We start from the raw sequence: 16,866 nt of genomic DNA, 5'->3' as shown, positions 1-16,866 counted from the left end.
GGAAGTCTCGTCAGTTGGACAGGATAGCTGTGTTCGGATACTCATACTAACCGTACTATTTGTGACGTGGGTTTAGTAAATCGTATGCTTATTGGTCATAGTATGGATATACAAGAAGCAACAGCAAAACGATTCAAGACCTAGGGGTATCATCATCCTTTTCACTGCCAGATTCTACAGGGATGCTGTCTGGAAAGCTGCTAGGAAGGACGCCTTCCTTCAGAGCCATGGTATGCGTTTCGCCGAGCATCTCAGCCCGGAAGACATAGAAAGAAGGAACAAGTTGTGGCCAACGATCAAGATAGCACGAAATGAGGGAAAGGCTGCTTACTTCGTCGGAGGACGAGGCTTCATCAACGGTTCAGAAATCCACATTCCTCCCTAAAATCTCACCAGAAGGAACAGGTTGATGGTTTCAGCCATTCTCATTTTCCTTATGTTGTTTACCTAACGAGCATCAGGTGACTATTTTTCAGGAATACTCAGGTATTTCAATTTATTAGTTTGTTCTTGTATGACCAGAATACCTAGTTTGTTTACAAACTTACGAAGAAGATTGAATGCTATATTTATTTGTTATGTATACAGTAACTAAGATACTGTTTTAAAGGGCATACAGGTCTGCTCTGACTTTACACGGTTATTGCTCTATTTAGTTATTATTACTTATTTCCAAAAAAGGTCTTAGGAACGTTTATATGTAAAACATTTTTTATTCAATTATTTTATGATCAGTTTTCATATGTACTTAAAATCGTAGGTACCCTTTTATTTAAATTATTATTTTTTGTTTTATTTCTCAGAATAGTTATTGATTACACTAAAGAGGGTTTTTAGTCTCTCTTACTACAAGAACCCTTGGTTTGGTGTTGAACATAATTTTCAGCTGAGTTGAATTTCAAACCCAGATAACGTCTAGCTCAAAGGTTATGGAATAAGCTATTTTCACTTTAAATTGACTTAAATGGTGCAGATCTCGGTTCCTTATCGTTTACGTTCACTGCTCCTACGTCTTTGACTCATCCTACTACGGTTTATACTTTTATATAATCTTTGTTGTTTTGTCTTTGTCTATAGTTTCTCTTAATGCTAGGGGGTTACGAAACAATGTGAAAAGTCTCACTCAATTTCAGCTGATGCCAACTTCTGGCTGAAACCAACTTCTGGAGGTCACAGTGGGGCAACGATATTTGGCTTTCCCATGGATCTGAACTCTACGCCGGTGTCACTACAATGAAAAATACCTTTGGTGGTAATATTCTACACCCGGAATGTGTCCCCTTTGGTCACTTTATTTGTCTTGTGATGAGTTGTGACATTACGCTCATTACTGTAAACTTCAATGGCTACAACACCAAACATGAGAATGATGAGTTGCTTGAATCTATAGAGAAACAAATCCTTAATTGGTTATCTAAATTTCCCAATTCGTTATTATTGATAGGAGGGGACTTTAACATTACAATAGATAATTCAACTGATAGATTGCCCCCAGGTAGGCCAACCAATCAGAATTTGGTTTTATATACTTTTTATGGAAAAGTTTGATCTTACTGATATATGGAGAGAGAGGTTTCCGGTCGAAAGATCATTCACTTGGAGTAACAAAACATGTTCCAGACAATCCAGAATAGATTTTGTCTTATATCCAAATGTATTGATAGTGAGTGTGTTACTACAAATATTTGCACTACTCCCCTCACAGACCATAGGGCTATTTACATTGATATCAAAATATTTACCCCTGATACGAACCTTGGTAGAGCATCCTACTGGAAGCTAAATAGCTCATTATTAAATAATGATATAGTTAAATTTGAGGTTAAAGATCTGCTCTCACACTTTTGGGAAAGGGCTTGTGAAGAAAAATCATATTGCAAGAACTGGGAGCTCTTTAAATTTGAGGTGTCCAAATACCTTAGAAAATATGGTAGTAATCTTGCTGAGACCAGAAGAGCTGAGGAGGAAAAGGTGATCATTAAGATAACTTCCCTTTCTCAGAGGTCCCCAGCCGACCTCTTGGGGGAGGAGAAGATGGAACTAATTGAGTTACAAAATTAAACTGGAATATATATATAAATTAAAAGCAGAAGGAGTCTTTATTAGATCTAGGAAAAATGGATTGATGAGGGAGAACAGAATTCATCCTATTTCTTTAGACTTGAGAAATTTAACTCTAAAAATAACACTATCCATAAGTTAAGCATTGATGGTGTTATTACAGATGACCAAAAATTAATTGCTAAATACTTTAGCAATTTTTACAGGAAATTGTATAGCTCTACGTACTGTCAGGAATCCACAGATATGTTTTTTTAACTCACTGAATAATGTACACTCTATACAGTGATATAGAATCTAAACAGTGTGATTAATCCATCAAAGTTGAAGAGATTATAGTCTATCAAACATCTAAAGAACAATAAATCACTAGGTGTTGATGGAATTCCATCAGAATTTTACAAATTATTTTCTGAACAAGTAGCTCCCTATTTGAAGTCTTTTTAGAGAGTATTAAAAACAATGTTCTCCCTCCTACAATGAGCCAGGGGTTAATAACACACTAAGCCTAAAAAAGAAGTGCTGCTCATTGATAACTGGTATCCAATTTGTCTATAAGATTATACTTACTACTTGCAAAAATAATTAAAGAAGTCCTGGATGCAATCACAGTCTGGCTTCATGGGAAGAGACATATTTCTAACAATGTCAGACATACTTGACCTAATACCTGAGGATAGCTTCATATTATCTTTAGATTTTTATAAAGCATTTGACACAGAGCATCAGTTTCACTACCTTGAGAGACTTGGCTTTGGTGATTTTTTAATGTAAGGCTCTATGCAAATGGTAACAGCTCTATCAAATTGAAATATGGCACCTCACCTAGATTTGAGTTTTATTTTTTTAACCTTTATTTAACTAGGCAAGTCAGATATGAACCCAGGCCGTCATTGAAAATAAGAATTTGTAAACTGTCTGTTCAGGGGCAGAACGACAGATTTGTACCTTGTCAGCTCAGGGGTCTGAACTTGCAACCTTCCAGTTACTAGTCCAACACTCTAACCACTAGGCTACCCTGCCCCATTCCTCATCATGTCTTCTCTACTTTAGGTGGCCTTAACTTCATGTTGTTTTGCAATTATAATATTGACAAAGTTCCAGTGAAACGTTCTGCTTTTCATCGACAGGTTTTCTTGTCATGGTCCTTAATTTATAAACACAATTTTTCTCCACGCAGATATTATATATGGAATAATCGGGATATATTGTATAAAAATACCTCTTTGTTTTTAGAATATTGGTTCCTGAAATAATATCCTATTGGTGAGCCAACTGGTAAATGCAGAGGGTCTTTTACTCAGTTATAAAGAGTTCTTATCACTTTACAAGGTCCCTGTAACACCTAATGATTTAGCAATTGTTTTAGATGCCATTCCCTCAGGTGTTGCTATGTTATTCAGGAACATGTCAAGACCTGACCCTCAGAGCCTACCTTCTATTGACCCTGTTGACTCATCAGTAGGAAAGATTTGTTTCTCTTTTGGTCCATTCAACAACAGAGCGATATGAACCCTGTTTCAGCAGGTTGTTGTATCATGCCTTATTGGAATGGATTTATTAATACTATCTGTTGGAAAAAAGTTTGGATGTTGCCACACACATACCTACTTGTTAACAAAATTAAGGACGTTTCCTTTAAAATTATTCATAAATATTATCCTGCCAACCACTATATGAAGAAGTTTAAGAAAAACATCAACTCAAATTGCTCCTTTTGTAATGACCACCCAGTAACAGTGTTGCATCTTTTTTGGCATTGTATGCATGTAAGAAAACTGTGGCAAGACATCAGTAGGTTTATAATTGAACACATTTATGAAGATTTTACACTATTGTGGAGAGATGTACTGTTTGGATTCTTTACATACAATAGAAATAAGCTGAAACATTTTTACATAATTAATTTCATTATTCTTTTGGCCAAATTTCATATACACAAATGTAAATTTACAAACATAAAACCACATTTTCGTACCCTACAAAAAGAAATTGAACTGTATTTTAAGACGGTTAAATGCTCTACTAACAAAAAAGCTGTTAGAATTGTAAGTATATGCATGTCCCTTAAGGTCCTTGTGTAATTGTAATGTGATATTGTACCCCCTAGCTCGATTTTCCATCGTTTAATCTATGTATGCTTGTGTTCCCTCGTGTGCTTTATGTATTGATATGTTGTTAATAAAAATAAAGAAAAACACTATTTCCGTACTTTGAGGCCCAAAATGCAATTGTTCAGTAAATGGGCGTGGCTTTACATCGTTTTCGGATTTGATGAAAATGGCAGCCGATGGCAGAAAATATGCAGCCGAGCGCATAAGAATTCATTGCTTTAAACTAATTATGACAAATGTTTAGAACATGTTGAGCAATTTAATAAAGTAATGGCTTTTCGATTAAGTTACCTTACACCTTATGTTGGCTGACAATTTGTTTGCTACGCTGTCCTTATGAACCACATAGCAGTATGTATCGGTATGTTTTCTAGCTACCTAACGTTAGCTGGCTACTTATACATCAAACTTGCCAGTATATTAACTACAGGCTAACTACCCAACGTTTATTGACTTAATTATTCCCGTCATGTTTAGCTTAGCTACGTGGTATAATCGTGCGTTCTCAATGGACTTTAGGGTGCGTTCGTAAATTCAGTCTGGCTACATACTCCGATTTCTGAGCACTCTCGTCTGAGTTTACCAAAGCGCAGAATAATGTATTTATGGCGATTCAAATGCTCAGTGGTCTCATCTGTGTCTGAAAGTAGCTAGCAAACTAGCTAACGTTAGCTTGGGTGCTTGACTGCCGTTGTAAGGTCAGAACGCTCAAATCAACCCTACTCTGTAGTCTGAGCAAGAGTGACAACTCTGAATTTACGAGCGCAATCTGGCACTCCAGGTTGAATTTAAGAACACACCTGAATTCGTAAAATGTCTAGCTAGTTATTTGTAACGCTAGCAAGAGGTTGCATAGCAACAGCATCGACTTCCGATAGACAGACGAAGAGCTAGTATGCTCAGTAAATGTAAAAAACAAAAAGCAATATGCACCATAAAACTTATTGACAAACTGAAAATATATATCCATATGTAATACCCCTGTGTGTTAAGTTTATGCGCTCTTGTTTGTATATTTCTGTATTTGTGTTTATAATAATAATGTTAAATAAATTATATATATATATATAAAATATATAGCTCAACCGAAAGGATACGGTTCGTTTACAATATACTAAAATTATGTTAGTATGGGTATTCGAACACAGTTGATGCTTGGGTTTCAAAGTGGAGACTGGAGGCGGACGTCACGCTCCAAGGAAATCGAGGAATCCTGGAGAAAGAGAGCGCGCTTTTTTAAAATGGAAAAGCGTCGTGGTAGCTATTGATAAAGAAGAACATCAAGACGAAGCTGCTGCTTTACAAGTGGGATGCATTGTTGAGCGCTAACGTTACATCCCGAGAGGTTTGTGCTGATGGTACGGAGATTGTGACAGCCCTCTACCACACGGAACCCCACTAATCCTATCGACGGAAACTCACGAGATGGCTAAAAAACAGACCTCCATCCTATGCTAGCTTGCTACCGATGGCCCGGCTAGCTGTCTGAATCGCCGTGACACCAACCAACCACACTACTCACGGGACCCTTTTGATCACTCGACTAAGCATGCATGTTAACATTAGAAGCCTCCTCCCTAAGTTTGTTTTATTCACCGCTTTAGCACACTGCCAACCCGGATGTTCTAGCTGTGTCTGAATCCTGGCTTAGGAAGACCACCAAAAATTCGGAAATTTTCATCCCTAACTACAACATTTTCAGACAAGATAGAATTGACAAAGTGGGCGGTGTTGCAATCTACTGCAAAGATAGCCTGCAGAGTTCTGTCCTACTATCCAGGTCGGTACCCAAACAATTTGAACTTCTACTTTTAAAAATCCACCTCTCTAAAAACAAGTCTCTCACCGTTGCCGCCTGCTATAGACTACCCTCTGCCTCCTGCTGTGCTCTGGACACCATATGTGAACTGATTGCCCCCCATCTAACTTCAGAGCTCGTGCTGCTAGGCGACCTAAACTGGAACATGCTTAACACCCCAGCCATCCTAAAATCTAAGATTGATGCCCTCAATCTCACACAAATTATCAATGAACCTACCAGGTACCTCCCCAAAGCCGTAAACACGGGCACCCTCATAGATATCATCCTAACCAACTTGCCCTCTAAATACACCTCTGCTGTCTTCAACCAAGATCTCAGCGATCACTGCCTCATTGCCTGCATCTGTAATGGGTCAGCGGTCAAACAACCTCCACTCATCACTGTCAAACGCTCCCTGAAACACTTCAGCGAGCAGGCCTTTCTAATCGACCTGGTCGGGATGTCCTGGAAGGATATTGATCTCATCCCGTCAGTAGAGGATGCCTGGTTATTTAAAAATGCTTTCCTAACCATCTTAAATAAGCATGCCCCATTCAAGAAATTTAGAACCAGGAACAGATATAGCCCTTGGTTCTCCCCAGACCTGACTGCCCTTAACCAACACAAAAACATCCTATGGCGTTCTGCATTAGCGTCGAACAGCCCCCGTGATATGCAGCTTTTCAGGGAAGCTAGAAACCATTATACACAGGCAGTTAGATAAGCCAAGGCTAGCTTTTTCAACCAGAAATTTGCTTCCTGCAACACTAACTCAAAAAGGTTCTGGGACACAGTAAAGTCCATGGAGAATAAGAACACCTCCTCCCAGCTGCCCACTGCACTGAAGATAGGAAAACCTGTCACCACTGATAAATCCACTATAATTGAGAATTTCAATAAGCATTTTTCTACGGCTGGCCATGCTTTCCACCTGGCTACCCCTACCCCGGCCGACAGCACTGCACCCCCCACAGCAACTCGCCCAAGCCTTCACCATTTCTCCGTCTCCCAAATCCAGCCAGCTGATGTTCTGAAAAAGCTGCAAAATTTGGACCCCTACAAATCAGCCGGGCTAGACAATCTAGACCCTTTCTAAAATGATCTGCTGAAATTGTTGCCAACCCTATTACTAGCCTGTTCAACCTCTCTTTCATGTAGTCTGAGATTCCCAAAGATTGGAAAGCAGCTGCGGTCATCCCCCTCTTCATAGCTCTTCAAACTGCTACAGACCTATATCTATCCTACTCTGCCTTTCTAAGGTCTTCAAAAGCCAAGTCAACAAACAGATTACCGACCATTTCGAATCTCACCATACCCTCTCTGCTATGCAATCTGGTTTCAGAGCTGGTCATGGGTGCACCTCAGCCACGCTCAAGGTCCTAAACGATATCTTAACCGCCATCGATAAGAAACATTACTGTGCAGCCGTATTCATTGATCTGGCCAAGGCTTTCGACTCTGTCAATCACCACATCCTCATCAGCAGACTCGACAGCCTTGGTTTCTCAAATGATTGCCTCACCTGGTTCACCAACTACTTCTCTGATAGAGTTCAGTTTGTCAAATCGGAGGGTCTGCTGTCCGGACCTCTGGCAGTCTCTATGGGGGTGCCACAGGGTTCAATTCTTGAACCGACTCTCTTCTCTGTATACATCAATGATGTCGCTCTTTCTGCTGGTGAGTCTCTGATCTACCTCGACGCAGACGACACCATTCTGTATACTTCTGGCCCTTCTTTGGACACTGTGTTAACAACCCTCCAGGCAAGCTTCAATGCCATACAACTCTCCTTCCGTGGCTTCCAATTGCTCTTAAATACAAGTAAAACTAAATACATGCTCTTCAACCGATCGCTGCCTGCACCTGCCCGCCTGTCCAACATCACTACTCTAGACGGCTCTGACTTAGAATATGTGGACAACTACATACCTAGGTACCTGGTTAGACTCTCTGGTGTCTGATAAATCTCTCTGGTCACCTCCAAAACCAATTCTTTCTTTGGCCGCCTCTCCTTCCAGTTCTCTGCTGCCAATGACTGGAACAAACTACAAAAATCTATGAAACTGGAAACACTTATCTCCCTCACTAGCTTTAAGCACCAGCTGTCAGAGCAGCTCACATATTACTGCACCTGAACATAGCCCACCTATAATTTAGCACAAACAACTACCTTTTTCCCTACTGTATTTATTTTATTTATTTTTCTCCTTTGCACCCCATTATTTTTATTTCTACTTTGCACATTCTTCCACGGCAAATCTACCATTCCAGTATTTTACTTGCTATATTATATTTAAATTGCCATCATGACCTTTTTTTTGCCTTTACCTCCCTTATCTCACCTCATTTACTCACGTCGTATATAGACTTGTTTCTACTGCATTATTGACTGTATGTTTGTTTTACTCCATGTGTAACTCTGTGTTGTTGTATGTGTCAAACTTCTTTGATTTATCTTCGCCAGGTCGCAATTGTAAATGAGAACTTGTTCTCAACTTGCCTACCTGGTTAAATAAAGTTGAAATAAAACATATAAAAACTGGACTGCAGGAATGGAATGTAAGTTGCAGAAAATAGAGGTTGTGGTGGCAGCTGCAGAGAGGCATTGGGTGTGTGAGAAGTGACATAAGAAGAGTTACAGGGTGTGTTTAAGTGGTGATGTCCCATCCTTTCAGGTTGTTGTCACGAGGTAGGACTAAATACATTTAAATATTGGAGTATGGTATTCATTATTATTTGTGAGTGTAGTGTTAGATTGTAGGGTATTTTATTTGTAGAAAAAATAGATCAGCAAAGTATAAGAGAGTTCTACTCCAGTCTAGTAGGTAGCGGTAATGCAACATTTATTCAATGCCAACCGCCGTTAAACCTCGAAGAAGAAGGATTTCAAAGTTCATCCTGAGTCTGCCTCTAAAAAAGATTTTTGTCAACATGTCAACACAAGTCCATGACAATGTCAAGGTAGGTTTGTTTTGAGATTCCAACCATGCATGTAGCTACACATTATTAAAGGTAGCTAAAGAAAGACGTTGTTTTGATCTCCTATAGTACCTACCATGGTGCCTACCCTCAGCCTAGGTATGTGTAATAAGTGTTGCACCTTGTTCCCTGCACCGATCTTTCAACACAACACCGCGCAACATGCTGTCGCCATTGTCTTGCAGTAATTTTTCTACACATTTTGAAAAGAAAGCAAAAGGGTTCAAAAGATTACGTATTTTAGCGCTAACAGAGGAGTGGACAGCTACAGTACTTTCACCGGACATTACCCCACCACTCTGTCCGTATGTCTGTGTCCAGACCAAAAGTAATCAACTTTAACATGGTCAAATCAGGCTTCAAATAACAATTTCCTCCGTGACTCCTCCGGTCATTATGTTAACAAAACAAGTGCTTGACAATGTCACGGTAGGTTTATCCTTACGAAAAAAAGATGTAGTAACTGTAGCACGCTGTTGTATATGTGTAGTTAGAGTGCAGTATGCTGCAAATACTGCGTCCAAAATAACTGTTTTTGGCTACAGTAATATATTCAGCAATTACTGCGTCCAAGACACCACAGTCGACTGCAGTTTCAAAACTGCAATCTTTTTTGTAAGGGTATTATCATATTTGCTATCAGAATAATGGTGAGGGCAGGCAACCCTTTTCCTGGTATACTGCAGGATTTGGGTCCAACTAGGCACCACACCTAACCAGCTGAGCTAATTGATTAGTTCAGTGATTGCCTAAATTCAACACACCTGGTCATCCAGGTCGGTTAAATCAAAAACATGAAGTGTCTTAGGCACTCCAGGACCAGGGTTGCCTACCTCTGGGTTAGGGGATTGGCTCTCCAGTCCCAGGACACGGGTTCCAATTCGCAAACAATATCATATCACGTTGCCTGGGGAGCAGACAGGTGAATTTAGAAAATGGAAACTTATTCCACATGGTCTTGGATGATTTCTTTGAAACAGATAAAGCCTTATCCTGAACTAAAAACCAAACTTAATATTGAAAGTGATTTTTAGTACACGACTAGGTTTAATCTGTGTCCGGAGACTACCCCCATATTCAGCTCCTCAAGGGCTTGATTTATTATTATTTTTGATTTATTTAACCTTTATATATCCAGGTTAGTCTCATTGAGATAAAACTCTATTTTTCAAGAGAGACCTTGTTCAACCAAGACACCTGCTGGGGGAACAATGTTTGAGACAAATATCAGATATACTGTAAAATTTCTGTACAGTGTTTTTGACACAAATACATAAACACATTTCAATTACAGAAACATACAAATGTCATAAAAAATCTATCATATGTACCACCGCATCAAGTCCTAATGACAGTCACATTCCTCAGTAACATGTGAGTCAACAAAAGTTTTAAACTCCTCCAAGGAAACAAGATTCTGGGGTTTCAAGCTGGTCTGGATAGAATTCCAAGACCACGGAGCTGATTAGCTTAAACACTTTTTGACATGATCTGTTCTGATTTTTAGGAACCGCTAAAAGTAAGTAGGAGTGAGACCATATCTGGTATTTATTTTCAGACTTTATTAAGAACAAAGATAGTGTCAGTTTTACCAAAACTGCCTTAGATCATAATTCATATAGTATAGCAATGTTTTAAGCCTATGTAGAGTCAATGAAGACTAGCCAACAGTGTGTCAGATGCTTTTGGTTGGTAATAAACCTAAGAGCTGCATGATACATGGAATCAAGTACAATCAGGGTAGTGCTTGAGGTCTGCATATAAATTACATCAGGGCATTGATGATCATGTCCAATTAAATGGGTGTGCTTGTTCAAGATCAGTGGAACAGTTGTTGGGGACATCTAAGGACAGAGAGGTTTGGGAAACACTGGTACCAAGTATTTTAATAGTGACATTTATATATTTTGATCTCTTCCTCAGCAATATTACGGTTCTCGCCTGGAGTCCACCTGTGATCTGCAGACTAGTGCTGCCTGCTCTCTACCCTGCAGGCCAATGCCCAAGAGTGCTATAGAGGCCCTCAATCTCGTTCACCCTGAAGTAACCAAACGGTATGAGGATGACAATGATTCGACTGCTTCTGTTTGTTTAGAATGTATCTATTTGTATAATGATGGAGAAGTAGAATACATTAATTTCCAACCAATATACATGAATAAAGACTAATATTGCAGAAAATGTGAAACTGGTTAGGACACACACTCTTTGTTCCAGATTTAGCAGACACTCTTATCCAGAGCGACTTAGTTAGTGCAGTCATCTTAAGATAGCTAGATGAGCCAACAGCATATCACAGTCATAGTAAGTACATTTTTCCTCAATAAAGTAGCTATCAGCAAAGTCAGTGCTAGCAAAAGGGAAAAGTGTTTGTTCACGAAAGGCTATATATATCATTTTGTTCTAGGTTTTTTGGCTGTGGTCTTCCTGTTCCAGAGAAACTTCAGGGCTGCAGAATCTTGGACCTGGGCAGCGGTTCCGGCAGAGACTGCTATGCCCTCAGTAAACTAGTTGGCGAGACTGGCCATGTCACAGGCATTGATATGACTGAGGAACTGGTATGTATAGCACCCAGACCAATATATCCACTCACCCTATATCTTCAGTAATATGGGGCGGCTGCGTAGCCTAGTGGTTAGAGCGTTGGACTTGTAACCGGAAGGTTGCAAGTTCAAATCCCTGAGCTGCCCCTGAACAGGCAGTTAACCCACTGTTCCTAGACCGTCATTGAAAATAAGAATTTGTTCTTAACTGACTTGCCTAGTTAAATAAAGGTAAAATTACATTGGTGTGCGATACTCTGCTTTCTGCTGTGGTAGTGTATGGCTCAGTTGGTAGAGCATGGTCCTTGCAATGCCAGCATCATGGATTAAATTTAGGCTGGGGTCATCAATACAAAAATGAATGTGTAAAATCGGCTACTAAATGTATTTTTTGTGCTCAGATTCTAGTGTCCCGTAAATACATCCCATACCACCAGGAGAAGTTTGGCTTTGAGAAACCCAACACCACCTTCCTCCAGGGGTATATGGAGAAGCTAACTGCAGCTGGTGTTGAGAATGACTCTATGGATATCATAGTGTAAGTTGAGGAACAATCATGTAAATTTGCTATCAAAACAATGAGTCCTTCTTTCTCTTTTGATCGTTTATCTGTTTTACTGTGTCACGATCTGTTGGGAAAGTGAACAAAAATCCCCTTCTTTTATCTACTGTTTCTTCCAGGTCAAACTGTGTCATCTGTTTATGCCCTGATAAGAAAACGGTTCTACGTGAAGCCTATAAGGTCCTCAAGGTAAATAGTCCACCACACTGCCTGTTATCATTGCATAACATGATTATTAAAAAGAGTATCCCTGGGCTTTATAAAATACAGATGGCAGTGACTGTGTCTCCTGAAAAGTACTCCTTTCTTTGCCCATGTCTCTCTCCCATCTCTCCTGTGTGATATAGGAGGGTGGTGAATTGTACTACAGTGACATGTATGCCAGCAAGGTTGTTCCTGACCACTTAAAAGAGGATTCAGTTCTGTGGGGTAAGTGATCAAGTTGCACCTTCCTTGCAGACAAAGAATGTTTGGTAATACATATTCTGCTTCTGTAGAAAAGCCTATCTCTTATCTTAAATATTTTTCAGATTCAGTTTCGTTGGTAACATCTCAATATACCCTTAAGTGGTTTCGCTTGACCCGAGTGTGCCGTGCAAATTGTAGAACTGCACTTCACACTGATGATGTTCTCTTTCTTTTGTGTTTTGTGATAGGTGAGGGAATGGGCGGTTCCCTCTATTGGCGCGACTTTATCTCATTGGTCCAGGAGGTTGGCTTCAGCATGCCTCACCTCATCTCAGCCAGTCACATTGAGGTCCACAACTGTGAGCTCAAAAAGAAAGCAGGTAAGGCTGCTTACTGTAGGATGGAAAAAGTATACACTTCTCACGCTAACCTAACTAATAGCACATTTATTAATGTGGTCTAGAAGCATTTAGTATAAAAAATGTAAGTCAAGTCAGTCACTTCCATTTCCAATGTGTTGCAGGTGATATTAGCTATGCGTCTGGCACTTACCGGCTCTTCAAGTTGCCCAAAAAGCTTGAGATGTCAAGTGCTATAGTGACCTACAAGGGGACAGTGCCTGACTACCCGTGTCAGCTAGAGTTTGACTCCTCCCACTGCTTCAAGGTATGTTGGTGCAAACACGGCAGGGCTCTCCAAACCTTTTCCTGGAGAACTACTGTTCTGTAGTTTTTGCTCCAACCTCTATCTCGCTCACCTGATTCTAATAATTAGCTGGTTGATGAGCTGAATCACGTTAGTTACAACAGGGGTTGAAGTGAACCTACAGGAGGGTAGCTCTCTAGGAGCAGGGTTGGAGTGAACCTACAGGAGGGTAGCTCTCTAGGAGCAGGGTTGGAGTGAACCTACAGGAGGGTAGCTCTCTAGGAGCAGGGTTGGAGTGAACCTACAGGAGGGTAGCTCTCTAGGAGCAGGGTTGGAGTGAACCTACAGGAGGGTAGCTCTCTAGGAGCAGGGTTGGAGTGAACCTACAGGAGGGTAGCTCTCTAGGAGCAGGGTTGGAGTGAACCTACAGGAGGGTAGCTCTCTAGGAGCAGGGTTGGAGTGAACCTACAGGAGGGTAGCTCTCTAGGAGCAGGGTTGGAGTGAACCTATAGGAGGGTAGCTCTCTAGGAGCAGGGTTGGAGTGAACCTACAGGAGGGTAGCTCTCTAGGAGCAGGGTTGGAGTGAACCTACAGGAGGGTAGCTCTCTAGGAGCAGGGTTGGAGTGAACCTACAGGAGGGTAGCTCTCTAGGAGCAGGGTTGGAGTGAACCTACAGGAGGGTAGCTCTCTAGGAGCAGGGTTGGAGTGAACCTACAGGAGGGTAGCTCTCTAGGAGCAGGGTTGGAGTGAACCTACAGGAGGGTAGCTCTCTAGGAGCAGGGTTGGAGTGAACCTACAGGAGGGTAGCTCTCTAGGAGCAGGGTTGGAGTGAACCTACAGGAGGGTAGCTCTCTAGGAGCAGGGTTGGAGTGAACCTATAGGAGGGTAGCTCTCTAGGAGCAGGGTTGGAGTGAACCTACAGGAGGGTAGCTCTCTAGGAGCAGGGTTGGAGTGAACCTATAGGAGGGTAGCTCTCTAGGAGCAGGGTTGGAGTGAACCTACAGGAGGGTAGCTCTCTAGGAGCAGGGTTGGAGTGAACCTACAGGATGGTAGCTCTCTAGGAGCAGGGTTGGAGTGAACCTACAGGAGGGTAGCTCTCTAGGAGCAGGGTTGGAGTGAACCTATAGGAGGGAGGCTCTCTAGGAGCAGGGTTGGAGTGAACCTACAGGAGGGTAGCTCTCTAGGAGCAGGGTTGGAGTGAACCTACAGGAGGGTAGCTCTCTAGGAGCAGGGTTGGAGTGAACCTACAGGAGGGTAGCTCTCTAGGAGCAGGGTTGGAGTGAACCTATAGGAGGGTAGCTCTCTAGGAGCAGGGTTGGAGTGAACCTACAGGAGGGTAGCTCTCTAGGAGCAGGGTTGGAGTGAACCTATAGGAGGGTAGCTCTCTAGGAGCAGGGTTGGAGTGAACCTACAGGAGGGTAGCTCTCTAGGAGCAGGGTTGGAGTGAACCTACAGGAGGGTACCTCTCTAGGAGCAGGGTTGGAGTGAACCTACAGGAGGGTAGCTCTCTAGGAGCAGGGTTGGAGTGAACCTACAGGAGGGTAGCTCTCTAGGAGCAGGGTTGGAGTGAACCTACAGGAGGGTAGCTCTCTAGGAGCAGGGTTGGAGTGAACCTATAGGAGGGTAGCTCTCTAGGAGCAGGGTTGGAGTGAACCTACAGGAGGGTAGCTCTCTAGGAGCAGGGTTGGAGTGAACCTATAGGAGGGTAGCTCTCTAGGAGCAGGGTTGGAGAGCCCTGAAACACAGCATAATAGGTCTACTCTCACCTAAGCAATTCTCATAAAGGCAGCATTTTGGTTAAGTAGCAAGGTCATGTTGTTCCCTTATTTTTTGAACAATTGTATGCATACTAATACAGTAGTTGGTATGGACTACTGATATACACACCTTTTATACATACAAATGGATTCCACACTACTTTAGGTCAATGCACAAATTGTATGGGTTGCCTAATATGTTAAGTGGATGTATAATAATACCTGTGATGTTGTGCTGTGCAGAAGGACGTGGCGCTGCAGGTGGATGGGGAGATGGCTGCTATCCTTCAGTGCTCTCGCTTCTCCCCTGACTTCTGCATCCAGAAGGTAGGTACCACTTTACAAAGGTAACACCTTATAGCTCTGTAATAGCCATGTAATTACAATAGTAACATGGTACCCAAAAGCAATCAGGGACTATATTATTATTTTAAAAATTATTATAGGAAATAAAGCTACTCTGCAAATACCTCAACTGGCATTTACTGATGATCATTTGAATCCTGAACTGTCCCTTTTCAGTACGGCCACCTCAGCCCGTTTCTGCTGGCCGATAACCTGGGCTCCTCGGTGAAGCAGTGCTCCAAAACAGGCAAAGCTGCAGGAGGCTGTGGGGAGACCTAACTCACTACACCTGGATGACATCATATCCATGAAAGACCCTCCTCAGAATGACAGGGTGTATGTCCCAATAGTCTCTCCTTCCTCCTGAAGTGTGCACTCATTCATTACTTCCTACAAATTTAAAATCATTGGATTGTTGTTGGCCTGGGCTATTGGGAGTTTCCACCATATTTCTTATACCAGTCATTTCATAACAGTGTAGGGATGTGAACAAGTGCACTTGAAGGAGAGGTTATTTGGATCACCCAATGTGACAGAAAATATGTCCATTTTGATGTCTGTACCTATGTAGCACAAATTATATAAAAAGGGTTGTAGTATTTCTTTTCAGACTGAAAAGCCTACTGTGCCTTGAAATACTATATTTTTCCTCCCATGTCCAGCTCATAGATTTAAATGGCAATGGTTTTTTATTATGTGACATTTGGAGCATTACCTGGATAATACATGAGACTGTAGCCTATATACTAACTTATTTACACACTAATGTGGATGTCTAAGGCCTGCCCAGTCATTCAATGTAAAAATTACATTTGTAAAAAAAGACTTGTCTTGTTAAATTCTCAAATGACATGCACACAGGCTGAAGGTCCCACCAGCCCATACACATAGATCACTTGACAAACGCACAAAAGAGAAGATAAATAATTCAACAAAATTGCCAGTTTCAGATATTTATTTGTATCTTGGGAGTATTCTGTGTGTGGTGGTGATTTTGGGCCTGGCTAATGTGACCCACATTACTTAAAACGAGGTCAAACCATGACGTCAGTGATCTTCAGGTCGGAGTCCTAGAAAGATGCTGAGTGTCCGACTTGGAATTCCGAGTTGGATGACCATTCTCAGTTGTCTTGAAAGCTCGGAAGTCAGAGATTTCCTAGTTCACAGTTGTTTTGAATGTGGCAGTAGCAAGACTAGCAGAGTTTCCACTAGTTACCACAGCCATCTTTAGTCATGATTAGATTTTTATATTTTAGATGAGTTTAATAGTCACATGTACAGGGTTGCAGATGTAATTACAGGCTCCAGTGAAAGGGGGAGAAGATAGCTGATTTAGTGTTGGCTATTCAGCAGCCCGAAGGTCTGGGGGTAGAAGCTATTGGCCAGTCTTACAGTTTTTGCCATGATGCTCATATTCTGTCCTCGTCTTGAGTGATTGAAACGGGGAGAAAAGGCCATAGCTCGGGTGGCTGGGGTCCCTGAGAATTGTCTTGGCCTTCCTGCAACACTTGGTGTAGGTGTCCTGGAGGGCAGGTTGAGTGTACCACTCACTGTAGCGCCTTGCGTTCCCTGGTGGTGGAGTTGCAGCCAGACAGTTTAATCTCGATGGTGTTCCGGTAGAACACCGTGAGAGCCCTCGGCTGTCGTAAAA

At 41.6% G+C, this 16,866-nt stretch overlaps 1 protein-coding gene across 3 annotated transcripts; it reads left to right on the top strand.

The window, feature by feature from the left end:
- Positions 1-6: 6 nt before the first annotated feature.
- LOC135552851 (arsenite methyltransferase-like) lies at positions 7-16,152 on the top strand. 3 transcript variants are annotated; one of them, XM_064984760.1, is made up of 10 exons: positions 7-461; positions 10,879-11,009; positions 11,363-11,513; positions 11,900-12,036; positions 12,180-12,249; positions 12,408-12,489; positions 12,717-12,848; positions 12,992-13,134; positions 15,114-15,197; positions 15,393-16,152. In XM_064984760.1, the coding sequence occupies exons 2-10, from the start codon at positions 10,954-10,956 to the stop codon at positions 15,492-15,494; spliced, it is 957 nt and encodes a 318-aa protein (XP_064840832.1). In that variant the 5' UTR covers positions 7-461; positions 10,879-10,953; the 3' UTR covers positions 15,495-16,152. The 3 variants fall into 3 exon arrangements, with proteins under 3 accessions (XP_064840832.1, XP_064840830.1, XP_064840831.1); XM_064984758.1 differs by lacking the exon at positions 7-461 and adding an exon at positions 8,481-8,937; XM_064984759.1 differs by lacking the exon at positions 7-461 and adding an exon at positions 8,968-9,384.
- Positions 16,153-16,866: the final 714 nt, after the last annotated feature.

Source organism: Oncorhynchus masou, chromosome 13 (assembly GCF_036934945.1).
Source record: "Oncorhynchus masou masou isolate Uvic2021 chromosome 13, UVic_Omas_1.1, whole genome shotgun sequence".
NCBI classification, from domain to species: Eukaryota; Metazoa; Chordata; class Actinopteri; order Salmoniformes; family Salmonidae; genus Oncorhynchus; species Oncorhynchus masou.
The sequence above is the reverse complement of the archived record's forward strand: the minus strand, read 5'-3'. Positions and strand labels throughout refer to the sequence as shown.

Bases quoted from the DNA above. Each gene is read 5' to 3' on its own strand.
- LOC135552851 (XM_064984758.1), top strand. From the start codon at position 8,827: ATGCCAACCGCCGTTAAACCTCGAAGAAGAAGGATTTCAAAGTTCATC. The intron at 12,037-12,179 runs GTAAGTTGAGGA...TGTTTCTTCCAG, and splicing joins GACTCTATGGATATCATAGT to GTCAAACTGTGTCATCTGTT. The intron at 13,135-15,113 runs GTATGTTGGTGC...TGTGCTGTGCAG, and splicing joins ACTCCTCCCACTGCTTCAAG to AAGGACGTGGCGCTGCAGGT.